Raw genomic sequence first — 20,407 nt, 5'->3', positions numbered from 1 at the left:
CGAATTTTCTTTGCAGAGTTGCTCCCCTTACATAGGTCAGCGTGTTGCCGGAAGAGGATCAGCTGGCATATTGTGATGCTCTGTGTCATGGCTCTCACTGACTGATAACACAAAACAAGGGGCTATTCACCAGCTACTGTTAACAGAACATGCTCAGGTAAACTGTAAGCTTATAAGCCTACGTATGTGCCCGAATCCCTCTTCACAATAAACTAGCTATACGGTGTCAGTATTGTTGCTGTCACCGAGTAGTACTCACGTAGCTGTGTGGTTGCAAACCAGAAAATACAGACATGGTCAAGCTATCGATGGCCACAAATAGAGAAGACACTGTGTTCATATGAGACGGAGGCCGGGTCTAAACTCAAGAGATGGACTATAGCAGGGTGTCACAAAAATATTTCGGTGTCCCTGGGCTCCTGGTTAGTAGGTTCAGGGGAATGTGAATAACACTGAATTATCAGTGTGAGGTATTGATGTAGAAAATTGTTAAAAGTATAGCATATTTTGTATCATTTTGAAAAATTGGGGCATCCATGTGGCAATAAGACCAACCCTCGGGCAATATATATTTAGCACTTTGACCAAATTTGCCTGGTGATTTTGTGCCTGGCAATTTAACTATTATGCACAGTACAGCTGATGAAGGGCCACTCTTGACTTGTGTGACGTCAAATTTTACCCTGAGTACAATTAACTACATCAAACTGCAGTCTGCAGTATATGTCTGGGCTTGTCTATTTGCAACCAGTGTCTCTTTTCTAGTTCACAGGACTTAGCAGAGACAATGGAATCTGATATAAAAGGGTCACTTGATGTTTGCTTAATGACAACTCCATTTTACAGCCTGTCTTGTATGATAGCTTTCCAAATGGTCGATAGAGATAGAACAGTACGTTATTGTCATGAAAGTAGAAGTGAGCAAGCCTTTGGTATTAATAGAGAATGACTTGTTGTAAGAAGATATAAGATTCAAACTCTATGTATAATCTGATGTACTAATGTTATCACAGGTACCTGTTGCTAGTAGATCCAGAAGATCCAGGTTAGGACTGATCTTCAGTAATCCGTACTTGTAAGAGGCGACGTGATCAGGTAGTCAGATTCACTGACTTGGTTGACACTCATATCCCATTTGTGTAGATCAGTGCTCATGCTGTTGGTCACTAAATTGCCTGGTCCAGACTTGATTATTTGCTGACTGCTGTCATATAGCTGGAATACTGTTGACTGCGGCAAAAACTAAACCCACTCACTAAAAGGGTTGAATCTATAACTGAGCACCTATGTTTGTGATGACAGACATTTTTGTTTGTGATGGAAAGGAGACAACTGAACATACAAGTACTGTCTAGATGACAGAAGCAGATTTTTATCAGACTGAACCTGAATGAAAATGCTGTTTAAAACTAACTAACTAACTAACATCAAAATACTATTTATTTCTGGGGTCTCAACAGACAGTATAATCTAGAACAGGAAAAGCAGAAGTAGATAGGATGCATGACAATTTATGTCATTGCTACACACATTTAATTTGTAAGAATATCTGAGGGTTATGTCACTGGTTTAGAGATATCAGCTGTATCCATAACATGGTAACACTTATGTAACGTGTATATTCTGACCTTTACAGGTAATGGCTGAACTTACAAGGTCATCATCTGCTGCTTCAACTCCATCGGGTCTGAAAGAAGAGACCCTCCTGGAAAACTATTTCCTTCTGCTCAGCCAGTTTGCCTACGATAAGGCCAAGGAACTCAGTGTATGTTCAGTTCCACTGATTTGTGTATCTTACTCTCTCAAAATCCAGTAGTCTTCGTATATGATCTTCTGATACAGTCAAGTACCTTGTATCGAGTCTGTCAGAAGATGGCTTTGTTTTCACAAAGTTAAGCCTCACCTTCAAACATTGTGCTCATGTAATCAGGCATACTGATCAGAAACATACAGATGCAAAGGGCAGAATGAGTGAGTGAGTTTAGCACTAGTTTTACACTGCTTTTAGCAATATCCGGTGAAGTCCATTTCTGGTGTTCATGATGTCACTGGAATATCGCTAAAAGTAGCATTAAACCAAACTCATTCAGTCAATTTAGAGGGGACCAAATCTTTACTGTAAATTTGACACTTTAAAGTTTGATTCAGCCGTGTTAGACTGGAACTCGGTTTTAAGGACTGTCCTGAGGAAACCTTTCTAGAGCTGCAATAAGGAATAGACAGCATTCTGCATCCTCTTTTATGTGTAGTTCCTTTGAGACAATCTACAGCAGCAGACTTCTTCCCAGCCCCAACCCCAGCCCCAGCCCCAGCCCCAGCCCCAGCCCCTCTCCTCACTGAAAGTGCCTAAAGACCATAGAAGTTAATGTTTGGCATTGGTGGAGCCAGGGGATTGTTCATGGGGATGGAAACAAAGCTATGACTTAAACCACAGCAGGAAGTAAAGTAAGTACTGTATAAGTACTGTAAGTCACCATGATCCCGGGTAAGGTGGTCTGGCTTTGGTGACTGGTGTCTATAGATTGTATTTTAGTGGTATTACATGTAATATTTCCATTTGTGTTGAATAAAGTCTTTTATCATTTGAAATGGTTAGTTTTTAGACTTAAACAGTGATAACTTGCTAATGTTTTACTGTCCTTTGAGACAGATATTTCTTATAATTAAACCAAGTGTTTCTTGTCACTGTATGGCTAAAAAATTGCTGATGTGACATTAAAGTTTGACTCACAGAGGATACGACCACACCACCTTCCTTAGTAATTCCTGGATCTACCTATGGGTATGGAGAAGGTCATTTCTGTGTGTTTCAGGAGAAGGATAAAGATGTACACAAGCTGTCGACAGCTGCATCCTGGGGCACCATCATCCAGTGTCTGTCTCAGCTGGCTGCAGCAGAGAAGATGTACATGTCACTCACCTTCCTTGGACAAAAGAGGTTTAATCCCATTGGACGAGCCAGAGAGGTATGCTATGCTTGATAATATCCTAGTGAGAGAGAAGCAGTATTTGGCTTATTGATACATGGGATACATCATCATCATAAGTTTCACAAGAAATGTTCTATAGCAGTAAACACAAAGATGTATAACACGACTGAAGTCAAGGAGCACCCGGTACTATCATATTGATGTTCTAGTGAATTATTTAGTTAGCTATTAATGTTCAGGCATAACCAGCCCAACTGGCTAGCAAAATTTGGAAACGATTTTGCACACTGGGCAGTGCCATAAAAACACCACCAGCAAAACAAATACACATATTGAAGTTTGTACTTCTAGGTGTTTCCTCACTTTGCCAACAAGTATGATATACCCAAGGTTATATCAAATGCATCGAAAGGCCATATGTACATCAGTATCGACATATGATGTTTGCTTGTTCAAAGAGTTATCTCAGAACCATGAAGACCTATCATCTTACTTGATTTAGCATTTCTTTGTGCAGAACCTGCGGAACAATTACCAGTTCCTGGTTCAGGAGTTCCAGCGCATTGACAGTTTGTCGCAGACCCCAGTGACTGCTCGCTCAGATCTGGAGGTTCTCTTGGCTCACCTCAGTGGTCAACTGAGCCACTACCTCACTGCCAGGCAGAGGCTGATGGATCTGTATCCTTCCAACTCATCTAGCAGTCAGTCATCTATAACAAGAAATTATGTCTACTTTAGGACAAATGTATATCTTTGATGTACAAATTGAAACCGAACAATTGCAATCTTTACTCATAAACTAATAAACATACAGTAATCAATGAAATGCTGGTTATAGTCAAAACTTCAGACCAACTCTGTGATTTCTTGGCAGAATTTGAGTCTTAAAAAAAGTTGGTTTACAAAGTATCATCAAAATTTTGACACAATTCACTATTGTGTTACAAGGGAGGAGTGCAAAGAGAGGAATGGCCAGGTGTACGTGAAGCATATGCACAAGTGCAGACAAAGTCCATTTGCAAGTGATGTGCTGTCTCCATCCTTTCTTGCACACGCAGCTATGCTTCTCTTTCCATTGACCTGTGAAGGTCCCGGGGTAGAATAGGCCTTCAGCAACCCATGCTTGCCTTAAAAGGTTCGCTGACTTGAGTGACTTGAGTGACACATGTCATTGATCCCAATTGCGCAGATCTATGCTTATGTTGTTGATCACTGGATTGTCTGATCCAGACTGGATTATTTACAGACCACCACCATATACTGGAATATTGCTGAGTGCGGCGTAAAACTAAACTCACTCACTCACTTACTTTCTTTCCATTGAATATTACATGTTTATTAGGTTTCGAGTTGGATTGCAATTGATCTCTCTGTTTTTGACCAAATGAACTACAGACCGTAGACATCATGCTTGTGCCAATTAGTTATGGTCTAAAATTTACTGCTTAAGCATTAGTTGTTTTTTGTTATCTTTTTCCCCAAATCATAAATGATGTGATCATGAACATGACTGTCTCTTGTAGTGGTAACTCTGTATAACATTAATGTAGTGAAGAACTCTACAATTTGTGTTGGTTGGTTTCTTAGTATTACATGAGTTTGTTGTCCATTTAACAATACAAGGTATGAGCAGATCTCTTCGGTTGCCGTGCACAGGAATGTGAGTTTTGATGACCTGGTTACCATGGTCACTGACATCATACAGGCTCACAGTCGAGGGTTCCATCATCCACTCCTCAGCCCTCTCAAGTCAAGCTTCAGGTAGAGTAGGGCGATGGGGCAGCCATCTGCTTAAAGCATTTGCATATTATGCAGAAGACCCGGGTTTAATTCCCCACATGGGTACACTGTGTGCAGGTAATTTCTGTTGTCCCCATCATGATATTGCTGGAGCAGCATCAAACCTTACTCCTCATCCTTTAGTAACATTGCTTAGAAGGGTACAGAATACCAGCATTTCAACACTGCATTGTGGCACCAGACAGGTGGTATTTCCATATCGGGTGTTGACTGTTGTGTTCTTGTGTTGCCAGCCTGGAGTGTGATGTGATGCACCATCTGCTCCAGGCTGAGATAACCGTGTCAGAGTGGTGTTGACTGTTGTGTTCTTGTGTTGCCAGCCTGGAGCGTGATGTGATGTACCACCAACTCCAGGCCCAGATACTTGTGTCAGAGTGGTGTTGACTTTTGTTTTCTTGTGTGTGTAAAGGCTGGAGCATGATGTGATGCACCATCTACTCCAGGCCGAAATAACCATGACAGAGTGGTGTTGACTGTTGTGTTCTTGTGTTGCCAGCCTGGAGTGTGATGTGATGCGACACCTACTACAGGCCCAGATTCTCATGTCGGAGTGGCAGTGCCTTCCCTCCCTGCTGCAGTTAAACCAAGCTCACACAAAACTGGCCAGCTGGGCAAACATGGCGGCCATTAAAGAGGTGAGTTATGGGAGATGTTTTTTTCCAGTATGGCTGTAGCTCTGTCATCTTAGTTCAGTATAGTTCATTGCACTTAAACCACTACAAGTACTCTCACACATCTGTATCCGGTTATCATCATAAGTCTTGTATGAGTCAATTAGTTAAGTAACATATCACCTATCTGGCACTTATGCATAGAGTGTACAACATATTACTGATTGTAGCAAGCATGGTAGGGATAGGACCAGATGCTTGTATGACTGTATACTGTAACTGCCTGTCATGTTCCTAATCCCTGTCATCATTTTGTTCAGCCTGCATCCAAGGATAAGCCTACACCGGTAAGCTTCATGGTAGACAGATTGCTGTCACTTGTAGGCTGGGAACAAGTTGCTTTGTAGTCTGTGTGATGAGTCATTTCTTTCTGTCTTTGGAATTAATTCTGTGTGGCTTTTATGTGTTGTGTGTAACCAAGGGTTTCACAAGCTGTTTGCTGGAAATGAAGGTTTTCTGTGCTAATATCACTAACATTATGATGTTACTGAACATGATGTTAGCAATGGGCAGTGATGCTCAGAGGTGCTCAAAGTCTGAACAATGTTAGCAAAGTCAGTGATCTGATTCCTCCAGTGTTGATTAAATAGGGCTCCATCATATGACCATGACGTAGAGACTACTTGGTTCCGCTTGTGTCATTGATTCCTCATTGTGGGACATTGCATGTGATAGAGGTTTGTCTGGACCAAGCAGTTTCTGTCTATATGATATAGGAATGATAAGTCTTTGTGGATGTCAACAATTTGAATAGCAACGTTTCCCATATAGAAACAGCTTGGTTCCAGTATAAATCTATACTGAAATGTTACTATTGCAAAATATAGAATTTGATCATCTGCAAAGACTTGTCATTCTTATTACTTACTGCTTGTGGAATGCCACTCAAACACGTATACTGGTAGCTGCTGTTGATGACAGCAAAAATGTGTTTTACCATGTGTTCACAAAGCATTAGATACATCAATACATAGTGCTGATTTTCTTCAAATCACATTTCACTACCCAGGTATGTTTTCAGTGTTCATCAGGATGTAATGGTCATTAGTTGTGATTGGAAATAGATGCTGGACGGAAGGGCAGTGTATTGCCCTGAATCTCATATTGCGATATATTGTGATACACTCTCCTGTATAGCAGTACGTATTGCGATATATTGTGATACACTCTCCTGTATTGCATTACGTATTGCTATATATTGTGAAATAAGAGCTATTTACATCTGTCCTCTTTTTAAAATTATTATACCTTCAAACTGAATCGCAGTATGTGTGAGTAACCATTGCTCATTGTCTAGCTTCTTCCAAAACAAAAATGGAAAAAACAGATTATTTTTCTGTTTATATTCTTGTTTGAGATACTTTGCAGAGATTGACACTCAATAATAATTTAAGTGGTCCTCTGGGGGCTAGTGGATTTTGCATGTAACGAGTCCTTTCCCAATATTACTAGCCCAACACTTCATTATAACTTAGTATAAGTCTTTCTTTAAAGGAAGGAAAGATAGCAGAGATAAATGAATGATTTCTCATTTCATATGTGCAACAAGTTCAAATGAAATAGCTTACACAATTTCCTCCATCAACCGACACATACTATTTACGTACTTTAACTACTTTATATAGGAAAGAATGTGGAATTTCAAATAATTTAAAGAGTCTTAGCTACTGTGTGCACATCTGTATTACTCAAGAAACATTTAACTGAAGTCACAATAATGTAACATGATCTTGAAGTGCGCATTTTAATGACTTATGCACCTATGACTTTGAACAAAAGGATACTATCCCATAAAGGAAACACATAGGTAGGCGATTTACGTTTTTAAAAATCTGTTAATTACCTATTGTGTTCAAACAATTGTTAAAATATGTAACAAAAGTGTTGATAACATGAGTTTACACAACTGCACAAGTGAAAAATCGATTTTATCTGAAAATGTTGATTTTGATGAGATTTCTTACAAGGATAAGAAAGGCATCTCCACAACTCAACAGAAATTACCTTCCAGTGTAAATTGTGAAGTAAAGAGCATTCACTGTCAGGGCAATAAAAGTCAAGATTACTTTAAGAAACTGGCATTTGTGTTGAAGGATTTTCAAGGTCAAATCACTATGTCATGTTTTGACTCTGCGACACAGAACAACGCTTGACATTACCAATCTTCTGTTGCCAGGCATCTGAATGTTAGGCTAGGCAAGATGTCATGGCTAGCAGCTCTTTGCAACTAAACAGGTACAACAAATAACTGTCCCAGTACAAGCAGACCAGGAGTCTCCAGATTAGTAAATCCGGGTACTGTAGTTGTGTGATTGTACTGCCAGGGGTGAGAGCACAGCAGCCCAGGTGCTTGGACTTCAGAGGATAGCCAGTCAAACTGTACGGAACAGGTTGAAAGAGATTAGTCTAAGAGGGTGGAAACCTGACGCTGGGGTTGTGCTATCTCGTCACCTTTGCGCTGAACAACTCTGTTTTCAAAGAGCATACATTTGGTTGTATAGACATTACCTTCTTCTAACTGTTGTAAAATTTCATGCACTAAAGTCTATTGTGGACGAATTATACATGTTTGAAAATACAACATTTTCAAAACATTTTCTCGTCTATGTGTTTACTTTTGGGGATAGTATATTATAAAAATGACATATTTCATGAATGACGTTTAGTACACTTTCTAATAAAGAAGTGATTTAACAAAGCACTCAACATGGGCAAAAGTCCCTCTGTGTTAGGTAAAGTGCACTTTCTTTAGACTGAATGGAATAATGAAATCAAATTGAAACATGAGAAACATATATAGCCTTATAATATCATAGAAGCCTACATTCATCAAGGAAAATATCAGCTTGTTAAACATTGTTGCTACAACATGCATTTAGAAGTTTTCGGTCTAGTCCAACTGTTGACAATTACGAAAGGTAGTTTCATCATATTCTTAAAAATATACAACTTGAACTTAAATCAGTTTAATTGTAATAAAAATGTAAGTTTACACACTTATAATGTCGACATAAACCACGAAGTAGACTGATTTTTAGGATGCTTTAATAGGAGCGATTTTATTAGATGGAGATTGATTTTCAATGATGCTTTTCGCTTAAGTCTGCTATAGGCTTTATCATCGGTTAAAATAATGCACGCAACCTAAAGCAACCAATCATATTACAGCAAGGGAAGGCATTCTCAAAAACGAACATTTTTAGACAAAACTTTTGGGTACAATAATGTTATTCTGAAAGTGTTAATCAACAAATAGCTATATATACATAAATTATGGAACATATTGGATGTATCGTGGTAGATGGCGACCTGTCATAAGTATTCATTATGCAATTTTTTTTCGCTCAAAACATCGTGTTTGGGCACAAAGGTCGGGTTGACAAAAACCAAGATGTCACTTTACTTACATAACATGATTGCATTAAAATATGGAAATAGTAACTTAGATGTACAGTTGACAACTTTCATAAATACTGTTGATTTTATTCATTAGTTCATTCAGTATTATTTATTTCCTTGAAACTTTGATACTTTGCTATCTGACAACTTTACAGTGGACTCATTATCAATCATTTGGAAATACTTCTGCTCAGTCCCCACCGCCACCCATATTACCTGAGGATACATGTTGCAGTAGTGAAACACACCAAAACATTCAGATCATTTGCAGTGAATTTGTGTAGATAAGTGAATCACACTAATACCAATAATCTGTGACATGATACAGGATCAGTTGTTTCATATAGATTGTCTCAGTAACAGATTTGGTGATATTTTGTATCTGCTGTTAAAGGGAACATAGGTTGTCTTATATGATATAGCAACAGATGGCATATATAATAGCCCCATGAAAATGGTCAGTTTGTTGAGAACATACATCACCTGCAGATATGACTTGTTCTTCAGTACATTACCATGATTACATTTTCTATCATATAAGACCCAGTAGGTGTATGACATTGGAGGGAATTAATGGTGTTCCTGTTAATTGAAATATTTGAAGATTGGTCGCAGTGACCAAACGACCAAGCAATTGGATCACATTATTTTTCTCTTAATCGAGCACAAATGATTTTTGATATCCTGTTTTAGAGTTTGATGCACATGACAATGGAACATCACTTGTAATTAGTCTGTGATGCTTTCTCTGCCTGCCATAGGTCAGAAAATGCTCTAATTATGCCCCACAAACGATATATAATGTGCGCAATTCTAATAATGCTGATATTATTAAATCTGTTGCCATTTTCATAAAACATTTGATATCCATCTGTATATTACAATGAAGTCCATAATTCCATGTCACATTATTGAGCATGTCAAACTGTACTCTGGGCCACTGGGCCTCAACTACTGAATAAAACTTGTCTGTCTGTCAATCTGTCTGTCTGAAACATATCGTCGAAGTTGTCAGGGCCTGAACATATGTTTATTTCTCAGAAGTTTCATTTGTAACTGAAAAGTCATGACTGAATATTTCTTGAAGACTCCAGGAAGTTAATGTTATGATATATCAGTCATCACTTTAGAGCAAGTTGCACCATGTTATACAAATATGCAATAACAACCTGGATAGGGAAATCTGAAAAATGATACTAACCAATTTGCTTCGGTGATTTTTCGTTTGCAAAGAAGCCATCATCAGTTAGAGATTTTAACCAGTTTGCCAACTCTAGAAGGAATATTCAGATATGATATCGGTACACTTAGTATTTTTCAAGAATCAGAACTGAGGGTACTAAGGTTCAAACCATAATTAATATCTACTCGATGTTACATTGTATTAGATACTAGACATAGGAGAAGTAAGTACATCAAGAACTGTCCTAAATACCTTGCTACATTACATACTGATAAGTTCATTTCATCCAAAACTGTTATATCAGTATTATGACAGGTGTTCATGTTGTAAGAACAAAGAAAACAATGATAAGAAAGGATTTCTTCTCTGTTCAAAAAGAATTAAAGCTTTGTATCCTTTTATCTGTCAGTTCTGTTCAGCTTATCTTCTGCAATTGTATGCTTAATGAATGATTTACCTGAGGTAGAATTCTAGATGTGGTGCATGGTTGTCTGTTAATGTACTGGCCTGCTTAAACAATTAGATCAAGTATCTTAATGTTTGTACCACTGAGTGATAGTCTAATATGTGGCTGAGTTATGTTTAGATATTAGCGTTTCGAGTGGTAATTCAATTTTGTCAGGTCTGCTGTGGGAGAAAAGGGTGAATGATGCATGCTTTATCATGAAAGTAGATGTGTTGGTGAATTCAGGAAACAGTATCACACTTGCACTGGTCTTTTTGACTGCCAAACTGTGATATCCTTGTTGGATGGCTCAGTGATTCGAACAGTTATGACAGGATGTTGTTTTCAGAGCAAGAAAGGTTTTGTGAGTACCACCAGGGCCAGCGTGCAGACAGGTGTCTATCACTGGCTTGCCAGATTCAAGGGTCTGCTTGTGTCCAAGGTAAGGTCTGCTGGTGCATGCATTATTGGGATAGGTATCACATTTTAAATGTTGCTTCATACAGTGTTATTTATATCTGACATAGCCATATTTGAAGTAAGATGTTTTCATATCATCTTATGTGTAACAGTTTTGAGACATTTGTGTTCTGAGTTGAACTGTGTCCCATATATGTCTGATGGTTGCAGTTCAGTCTGTACTTCTACGAAGTCCTCAGCAAGCAGGCAGTTCCAGTAGAGATGAAGAGCTGGGCCAGCAAGACAACAGATGATTTCATAGGGAAGTAAGTAGCAGGCACTCCAGATATATTAGGTCTGAAGAATTCTGGTAGTTCTGTTACGCCCTACCATCCCACTCACTGTAGTCAGTGCACACTGTCTGTGTGATGTAGGACTCCGTGGTAAGGTAATGTTAAGATATGAGGCAGATTACAAGTCTTATTTCATTTGTTAACTTGATTGTGGTCATGCTTGTAAAGAGAATCTTTACCCAAGTACACAAACTAACCTGCATCCTGTGTTTACTGACTGCAATGTTGTATGAAATGATACAATTCCCATTATCATGTTTTGACAGAATTACAAGTTTCCAGAAGAAATGTGATGCTCTCAATGTGTCCTTGGTGCTAGATAGTCATGGTTTGAAGGAAACATACAAGGGACCTGGCTACCACCACCCCAACAGGATTACAGAGGCCCCTGAGGGGCTGAACACTTTTCCTGCCATACTGTCTATACCAGGGGTAAGACCAAGGCATCTTCCATTTAACTCCCTCATACTATAAGCAATTGCAAGTATTTCAATTCACCTTTTCCACACGAACTGATGTGACAATTTCAGTAGATGGCACATATGACTATTTGTGTTCTTAACAACATTATCAAAGTTAATGATGTGACACTAATGAGACTTACGCATTTATCTGTATTACACCAGTAACCTTGAACATACAGAGTTGTGTTACATATGGTTTCAGGAACGCCCAGCCTCACACTGGCCAAATGTTGTGATGATGATCAACGACAAGAACACACCTGACCTATCCAACCAGGACAAGATCAACTGCTTCTATGATAAGGTACATGGTGTTTTGGCCTACGAATGCAAATGATCATGTTAAGTCAATTGTATGAGAAAATCAAAGTAATGTCTGATATTTTTTGTTACTTTCCATTTTGTCAATATTTATGATGAGGGATGTCTTTTCATGTTTGAATATCACCAGAACTCTCCATTCTTTAAAATTAATGGGCTTAGGGCAATACAGTCTCTCTTCTTCATGATCTATATGGGCTATATGATGTGGTATATGATGTGTCAGACTGCTTTAGTGAGAAGATGTCTAGTGATGGTGTGTGGTCATCCCAGGAAATGTTAACATTGAAATGGTCATGTGAATTATCTTGTTCATTGTTGTAGAGAGCTCAGAGCACCTACTTCATCAGCAGGGTGGACCCTCGGATTTACTTGGTTGTGGTGTTTGAAACCAAGAAATCAGAAAAAGATTCTTATGTGACAAATTTCATGAACGATTTGAGTTTACAACTTCGATGCAGTAAGATTCTTAGCAGTTTAAAACCAGGATCCAAATAGTCAAATTGTCATCAGAACACATGTGCTGCTTCCAGTGATTGCAAACACAGCAACATGAAGACAGATATTCGTGCTTTTATTACATGACATCATACACAGATACAATCCAGTGTAATGGTAAACGGCGAAGATTTGAGAATTGTTTTGCCACTGTACAAAAAATGTATAAATACAGCTACATTTTGTACATATGTTGTTATCTATAATTAAACTATATGATTATTTGTTTGTGTTCCATGTGTTGTGATAATTGCTGACAACTTGGGAATAAATGATGTATGTAGTGTTGAACTGCCAGGTGCCAGTCACCTTGTTCATGTCCAGATAAAGTGATGACAGAACATACTCACAACACGAGACACTTTAGGCAGTAGGTTCACCCTATTGTAGTGTGGTACCTTGTTTCCATTGATTGGTTTCATGAGACTGACACAAATGTTAATATTATGTTACAATAGCATATTTTGTCTTAGATTAGTCTTTGCAAGCCATTTGTTTAAAGCTAAAGTTTAGCAAAACTCTACTACTGGCCATACAGTGTACCACCTTTTCCCCACTTTAATGACTCCCAACAAGTATGGGGTAAAACACCAACAGGCATCAAGGATTATTGACGTCATACCTATAATACTTACTCAAGACATGAAAACTGATGTCCATGTTGTGGTCAGTTGAAAGATCACAGGAAACATCATGATAATGGTTTGTTTTCACAACTTCATAAATATTTACAACACTTTACGGCTACTTCTTGTCCCTTCATCAGGCGGATGGGAAGGAAAATGAGAGTTTCAGGCAAGTCAGCACTGTTAGTGTTCAACTACCACGTCTTCAGAAGGAGGTAATGATTGTAGTTGCATCTCTTTGGCCAAGTTTCGAATCTTTTCTGCAATTTTAGTAGTGTTTTTCTCCCTCCACTTAATTACCTTGTAGCAGAAGTAAAACAAAGTAACAACGTTTACAACAAAGCAAGCAAACGCCAAGAAAGTGTCAAACACTTCCATAGCTTTTCCAAGGTCATTGAGCGACAGCCATGTCTGTTTGTGGCTGGGCACAAATGACCTATTCGTTATTAAGCTTGGGACGATGACCAGCGGGTTCTTTCCGCTGGACACAGAGTCCACTACGGTGGTGAAAATCTTCTGTAGGTCCTTGATACTGCCGATGAGTATCCATGCGGGCAGAATAGTAAGAAAAGCATCCTCCACAACTCGCCATATCTTACCTCCGCAGCACAGCAATAGGAAGGACCGCACTGTACACAGAGGTTCCTCAGGCTCTAGGATTAAGTCACTGAAGGCGCACAATGTCGGTTTACTTAATCCTATAAGGTTGGTGTCTTTCGAAACAATGTATACGCTGGGATACTTGCCTCTTCCCAGAAACACGTCTCTCGTAGCCTTGATGGAGCTGTTGTCGTAGCAGTCACGCACCAGTTTGATGGAGAAGGTGCCAAGTCCTGCCACCAGTGCCAGACTAGCTCCCACCACGCCGATGTGTGAAGATTCCGTGAAGTCTTTGAAGGTCCAGCCTGACCCAAACAGCACAAGACCACTACCAGTCATACCCGAGACAGACAGGATGATTCGGAGCATGTCCAGGGTCTGGTGCTTTTTGTCAAGCTTGTCGGCAATTTTGTTTAAGCTGCTCTTGAAACCCTCTGTCTCCATCTTGTGACTTGGCTTTGACTGGAAGAAAAACACTATGATACGGAAGTTTTTGAAATACCTAAGTCATGCTCATTATATATCTGTACTGAAAGCAACACTGACACCAGAGGACGGTTTGCACTAGTTCACGAAAAGCTGGGGGCGAAATTATAATTGTTACACTTTGGGTGATTTTCTTAATCTAATCACTCCCATATCAGAGACACATCTCCCCACCCAACCCTCTCTCTCTCTCCTCTGATGTCTAGGAATAACATACTCACGCGACTCCCAGTTCGATCTGCAGGGCACTAAGGTTTATTGCTCAACTGGAGTCAAATAATGTTCATCTTTAGATCACATTTTATAAACGTTAGGTGTCCCTGCATACCTATGGGCGATCAGGGTAAATGGTGGCGGTGGTGTTTGTTGTGAGAGCATGGTTCTCCGCTCCTTTACAGACGTATCCTACATTGCTTGTATGAATATGTTGTCACATTCAATTCAGGACTACAGGCGCGGTACAAAACATGTCCGTTAAGGCTTTTGTAGCCGTCATGTCATGATTGTTAAGTTTGATATACGTATGTATGATCTTTCTTCAGCGACTCGTCTGCACTTGAATTGCAAAGGGCATGCCCGTCGAAATCTCATCGCAATACATTGCCTAACATTCCTAGGCTGGGAATATTAACAGAACATCTGAGACAACACTTAGATATGTCAGGGCCATTTATATTTCTCTCCCATGTGATTTCATGTGTCCCTTGTGAAAATTAGCCGGATGGGACACAAACCCACGTGACCTGACTTTTGTTTTCCGCTGAATAAATGGTGTACTGTAAATGCATTTTTCATTGCCACACTATTAGAGTTGTCTGGTAGCCTGTATTCTCATTATAGTAAGTTTAGTTTTACACTGCACTTAATAATTTTGTAGCTTTATAGCAGGGTCTAAATAATAGAGTCTGGACTAGATACTCCAGTGATCAACACCATGAGCATGGGGCTGCGCAATTCTGATACGGTGACATGTATCAGCCGAGTCAGCGAGCCTGAGCACCCGATCCCGTATCTCGCCTCTTATCACAAGCATGGGTTACTTAAGATCATTTCAAACCCGGATCTTGACTGGGTTTCCTCATTAGAACCACTCCTGGAGGTACAGGAACACATTTTACACCACACAGATGCAGTACATAAAACTCGCATGGTATGATGGAAGACAGCTTAAACTGTTTCTTGTTTTGAGTATGAGATGTTAATTTATAGATTCAAACATTTTCAGTGCGTCTACTGTTTGTGAACATAGAAGTTGATTATTTTACTTGGAGTTGTTGGACCAAGGGTCGATAAGGTCCGTCTACTGGCACATTTCAGTCTACACGCACTGTAATGACTACACAGGCGGTTGAGACTCTCTCAGGAGAATAACAGCTCCACCCACACCCGAATGACAAGGCTACCGTTGAAGTTCTCATCCAAGCTCCAAAGTATATGTGAAAACAAACTGTACATTTGCTGTCTCCATTTCAGGTGCCCGAATGGATGAATATGTTGTAAATGACATTTTTAACCATATGTTTCAAGGGGATAAAGTACTTCTTTACTCTGAACACAAAAGGTAAGAACTGTAATAAGGGACCGTCCATAATTTTGGCTAGAGGATGGAGCGGGGTGGGGGTGGGGGTGGGGGTGGGGGTGGGGGTGGGGGTAGGGTTGTGATTGTAACGCTACGCTACTCGTCACCGATGACAGGCATTTATTCCCATTAACATGAATGTTTGAGGTCACCCTTAGCACATACATACATGTAACTATACGTATTTGAGGGTCGCATACGTTACAGGACATACATATAGATGTATTACACTTTCCATATAGTCACGGAATATGCATAAAGTTTAACACTTATAAGGTCCTATAAAGTACACTTACTACTGTGTGACAATGAGTGAAAACAACCTCTCATGAAAAATAGATACATTTTGTTTAACACGGAAGCAGTAACGCAACACTTCTGTAGGTAGTACACTATATACCATACCATAAATACATAATTATGCAATATATGTACTACAAATATGACAAATTGTTATGGATAACGACTTCTCTATTGCGTGAGTGCGACGTTTCGATACAGATTCTTGTACCGTTGTCAAGCACGAGTGAGAGTTGTTATCCATAGCAATTTGTCATATTTGTACACCACAACTTCTAAAATGCCACTCAGACAAGTAATATATGTACTAACCTGATAAATAAAGTCCTCATTAAATCCCAGAAATGTTCCACGAAACCTACAATATACTGACCTGGTCCTCTTAAATGATCTGTGTTGACTGCCAACAAGCTTTGTGTGACACAAACCTTAAAACTAAGCAGACAATAGGACATTACCACCCAAATAGCCATAATTTGTGAACGTTCCCTAATGGTGTTGTAAGAAAAAACTTGTAACTTGTTGCTTGTATTCCCCACACTGATATTGCCAATTATTGTCTACTTTTGTCCCGGCAGGAATCGATCATCACACTAACAACAGTCTATGCCGGGTAATTTCATTGCGAAATCAGCCCAAACTGATACACACAAAAGTTTGGCGAAGGTTGTGGGGGTCCAGTTAACCGAACTGAGAGGTGTTGATTAAGTTAGGCTCAAGGAAGTATACGTGGAGGAGGAGGTGAGGTAGGGGAATCGTCATTGTTAGGGTACGTTCTGCATTCGTAATAAAGAAAGGAATGTCTTGTCAAGAATGCTCGATGTCGTATTTCATTTGTGGAATTGATGTTTCAAATTCCAAAGCACAGTAATGATTATATCACTGAGCTCTTCATGTCTGAGAGTGAACACTGTATGTTAAACGAATGGAGAGAGATCATCACAACCACCTCCAAAATACCACTTCAAGATGTCATTGTATAGTTACATGTACTTGTAATATTGATTCACCTATCTTCAGATGCAGGTAGATACATGTAAGCATGTGTTGTATAAAAGCTCAGGTAGACTACATATCTAGCTGGCTGAAGCTCCGGTCGTCGTGATCTGAGGACCAGGTGAGATCTACACGGAATTCCCTTTTGATAAATACCATCCATTAATGTTTTACAACACTGGTCGGATACTGTTCTTAAAGCAATCACACTGGAAACAGATTGGTCCATGGTCGCCAGAGTTATTCGACAGAATGTGACGGACACGGCCGAGATCAGACAACATTGTTTTCCGTGTTTCTTATTTCACTGTTATTTTCTTCTTCTTGTATACATATGGCCACATCATAAACTGACCTTCCGACTTTCCTCTAAGAAGGATAAGCTATATCAGTCACAACAGGAACACGCTTACACTCTAGCATGTGTGTACAAACGGCTCCACATGGTCTTGCCACCTCATAGTGGGTGAACGTATGAACAAGAGTGCGACAGTACAGGGGGTAGTTAAAACATTTCTTGGTCACTCACCATGTTCTCATAAAAAGCGCGTGTCTAATACCCACAGACCCAACAACTAAAATTTCAAATGGTCATGATAAAAGTATGTTCAAAGAAAACATATATCGTTAACTATCATTTGCATCATTATAACTTGTATTATTATTGTGATGTTCTGCAATGTACCGGCTCTGTCTGTCAGACATGTGCCCCTTGATATTGTCAACTTTCATCAATGAAATGAATGCCATGTTCGATGTTGGTGAGTAACAAGAAAGACAAGATACTTTATGGGTTACAGAAAGGGTTTCATGCTTGACAACGGCATAAGAATCTGTATCAAAATGTCACATCATAATATAATAAAGAAGTTGACATTCCATAAATTATATTACCTTCGTGTTTCGTGAGAATACTCATAAATCTTCTCACAGCCTGGTCTGACTTGCAGTCCGTGTACATACATACAGCTGTTCTACCGGTGCAAATATTGGTCACCATATATTTGTCTTGATAGCATTAGGATAACGTAGATGAAAACATCATGACATGCACGCGCATTTGATGTAGTGATGGGAGTTGGTCGAAATCTCACAATTGAAAAATGGTTCATTACCAACGAGCATCCATCGAAAAACATTGGCTAGGGTCCATTTCCAGGCTGTCCTATTCAGTGCGTTATTGCTATATAGATAAGTATAAAGAAAACATGTGATTCTCTGTTGTTGTTTTCTTTTATTTAGAAACTACGCAAATGGCATTTGCAAATTTCATAAAGACATGTTCCATCATCAAGTGTTTCAAACACTAAAACAATAGTTCCCAAATCGTATGTTTCGGTTATGAAAATGTGTGATCCACTGCTTGTTCGTTTGGTTACTGCGGCCAGTCTTTGATTATTTTGATTACCTAGAACACAACTAATTTGATGAAGTCAGTAGGACTTTACTGTGAATAAATACACTGTCAAGTAGGACGGGTGTTCTTGCACATTCTCACATTCTGGACAGATTCAAACGTCGTCTGTCCTACATTCATATCTGACATGCTCATGCATACAGTCAGACATTATAATCAACCAACATGGTAGTTTGCAACATATTTATTTATACAAAATGATGATGACATTTATCAGATAAAATCTGCCACGGGAAAACAATTTGCTTTCATATGTCCACAGTGACGTTGAATATATATACTACACACACTACAGTGTCTGTAATATTCAAAACACTTTACAAAATTAATATTAGCACTAATGAGAGTGAGAATCTGGACGTATCATCTGTAATTAGGGCTAGTGTGGCATGTTCCTGGTGCAGGGTAGAACACTGAAAGACTGTCGTGTATATGGGGACACATGACAATGTGGGTTTTCATCAGTACAGGGCCCTTTGGAGCTCAGATGAGGCATGTGCGTCCCGCCCAAGGACGAGCTTCTCGGGGGAGAGCTGGAGAGAGGGGAGCCGGTCAGTGAGCTGTTGATGCTGCTGGCGTTGTAGTAGCTGGCTGATGGAGGGTAGGCTGTAGGAGATCCCATAAGCCAAGGACTGGAATCAGACTTGCTCGATGTGCTGTAAGGGTGTGTCTGGGTCAGTCCCTGTGGTATGGTGCCGACTAAACCTGTGTAAGGAGATGGACCCCCATACAATCCGAGTAACTGTCCATAAGAACTGGCAGGATGGAATGGAAAATCATCACGACGTTGCTTTTGTGCCGATTTGAAACGTTTGGAACGACGAAGGAAACTGCCGTTACCGAACATGTCCCCACAAGATGGATGCAGAGCCCACAGGTTACCCTTGCCTGGTTTCCCTGGAGGTCGGGGAACCTTGACGAAACAATCATTGAGTGAGAGGTTGTGTCTGATGGAGTTCTGCCATCTCCGTTGGTTGTCTTGGTAGTAGGGAAATCTCTTGATGATGTAGTTGTAGATGTCGTTGAGAGTCATCATTCCTGATGTGGAACTCTCGATGGCCATGGTGATGAGAGCCACATAGGAATAGGGAGGTTTCTTGTTGGAAAATTGTCTTGTTTGCTGGGACAGAGTCGATGTTCCTGAGACAGCGACTACACTTGTGTCTTCCTCCCCATCGTTGTCGGAGCTCAAGGAGGAAGATGGTGATGGCAAAGTGATGTGGTCGTTGTCTGGAGAATGTTGTTGTTGAAAAGGATCCCTCGTGTCAATAGGAGAGAGTTCAGGCCTGACGTCAAGTTCACGTACACCAAGCTTGGAGGAAGTAGGGTGGAGTTGTGTTGCATATGGCGATGCCATCGTCATAGCCGTTGATGGGTCAGTAACAGCACCTCCATAAAGAAACGTGGTTGGATTAAACAACATTTTGTATTTTCAGTAAATTTTGTATACTGTAAGCGAGCACCAGTGAGACTATACCTTAAGATTGGTCCGGGGAGTATATATCCCTGTAATGATCCCCAAGAAAACAACTAATTGCAAACGTAAATTTCTCCAAGTACAAAACTGGGTATTTATTCTTAATGTACACACTGATTGGACCAAATCCACAATGACCCGAGAGGGGTGTGTCTAGTTTGACCAGTAATGTACTTTGCAAAGTACTATTGACTACTGCAACACATTAACCCCGCCTCCTTGTCCGCTGATCATCAAGTAACCACGCCTCTTTGTTCGTGCATCTGCAACCAGTCACCAGTGTATTGTTTTAGCCGTGTTGTTTTTGCAGGTAGTTTTCACGAACGTGTGTATTTTGTAGTCAATGTGTAGAATAAATGAGGCTATTTTGCTTAGGCGACGAAGAGAAAAATCTGTAAATTTAGTTTACCAAAACAATGAAGTCCGAACAATTTTATTAATAATTTAATTTCCAAGTGACATA

The 20,407-nt window shown here is 39.7% G+C and overlaps 3 protein-coding genes across 6 annotated transcripts; 1 reads left to right on the top strand and 2 right to left on the bottom strand.

Annotated features, from left to right (window-relative positions):
• The first annotated feature begins 15 nt into the window (after positions 1-15).
• Positions 16-12,693, top strand: LOC137278162 (KICSTOR subunit 2-like). 4 transcript variants are annotated; one of them, XM_067810337.1, is made up of 13 exons: positions 32-157; positions 1,014-1,095; positions 1,637-1,765; positions 2,814-2,966; positions 3,448-3,608; positions 4,554-4,691; positions 5,227-5,365; positions 5,662-5,688; positions 10,778-10,870; positions 11,059-11,153; positions 11,447-11,612; positions 11,847-11,948; positions 12,290-12,687. In XM_067810337.1, the coding sequence occupies exons 3-13, from the start codon at positions 1,640-1,642 to the stop codon at positions 12,461-12,463; spliced, it is 1,374 nt and encodes a 457-aa protein (XP_067666438.1). In that variant the 5' UTR covers positions 32-157; positions 1,014-1,095; positions 1,637-1,639; the 3' UTR covers positions 12,464-12,687. The 4 variants fall into 4 exon arrangements, with proteins under 4 accessions (XP_067666436.1, XP_067666439.1, XP_067666438.1 ...); XM_067810335.1 differs by lacking the exon at positions 1,014-1,095 and having other exon boundaries at positions 16-157; XM_067810339.1 differs by lacking the exon at positions 5,662-5,688 and having other exon boundaries at positions 39-157.
• A 579-nt stretch (positions 12,694-13,272) lies between these two features.
• On the bottom strand, positions 13,273-14,133 carry LOC137278915 (uncharacterized). The gene has a single exon (XM_067811414.1). The coding sequence runs from the start codon at positions 14,131-14,133 to the stop codon at positions 13,273-13,275; it is 861 nt and encodes a 286-aa protein (XP_067667515.1).
• Positions 14,134-18,846: 4,713 nt separating this feature from the next.
• On the bottom strand, positions 18,847-19,890 carry LOC137278914 (forkhead box protein E3-like). Its single transcript, XM_067811413.1, has one exon. The coding sequence runs from the start codon at positions 19,888-19,890 to the stop codon at positions 18,847-18,849; it is 1,044 nt and encodes a 347-aa protein (XP_067667514.1).
• Between the last annotated feature and the right edge of the window lie 517 nt (positions 19,891-20,407).

The sequence above is a fragment of the Haliotis asinina genome, chromosome 3, assembly GCF_037392515.1.
Source record: "Haliotis asinina isolate JCU_RB_2024 chromosome 3, JCU_Hal_asi_v2, whole genome shotgun sequence".
In the NCBI taxonomy this organism is placed as follows: domain Eukaryota; kingdom Metazoa; phylum Mollusca; class Gastropoda; order Lepetellida; family Haliotidae; genus Haliotis; species Haliotis asinina.
This window is presented reverse-complemented; position numbering and strand designations above follow the sequence as displayed.

Excerpts from the sequence above, each read along its gene's own strand:
- LOC137278162 (XM_067810335.1), top strand. The coding sequence starts at position 1,640 with ATGGCTGAACTTACAAGGTCATCATCTGCTGCTTCAACTCCATCGGGT. Across the intron at positions 4,692-5,226 it reads CCTCTCAAGTCAAGCTTCAG|CCTGGAGTGTGATGTGATGC; the intron begins GTAGAGTAGGGC and ends TTGTGTTGCCAG. Across the intron at positions 5,366-5,661 it reads ACATGGCGGCCATTAAAGAG|CCTGCATCCAAGGATAAGCC; the intron begins GTGAGTTATGGG and ends CATTTTGTTCAG.
- LOC137278915 (XM_067811414.1), bottom strand. The coding sequence starts at position 14,133 with ATGGAGACAGAGGGTTTCAAGAGCAGCTTAAACAAAATTGCCGACAAG.
- LOC137278914 (XM_067811413.1), bottom strand. The coding sequence starts at position 19,890 with ATGTTGTTTAATCCAACCACGTTTCTTTATGGAGGTGCTGTTACTGAC.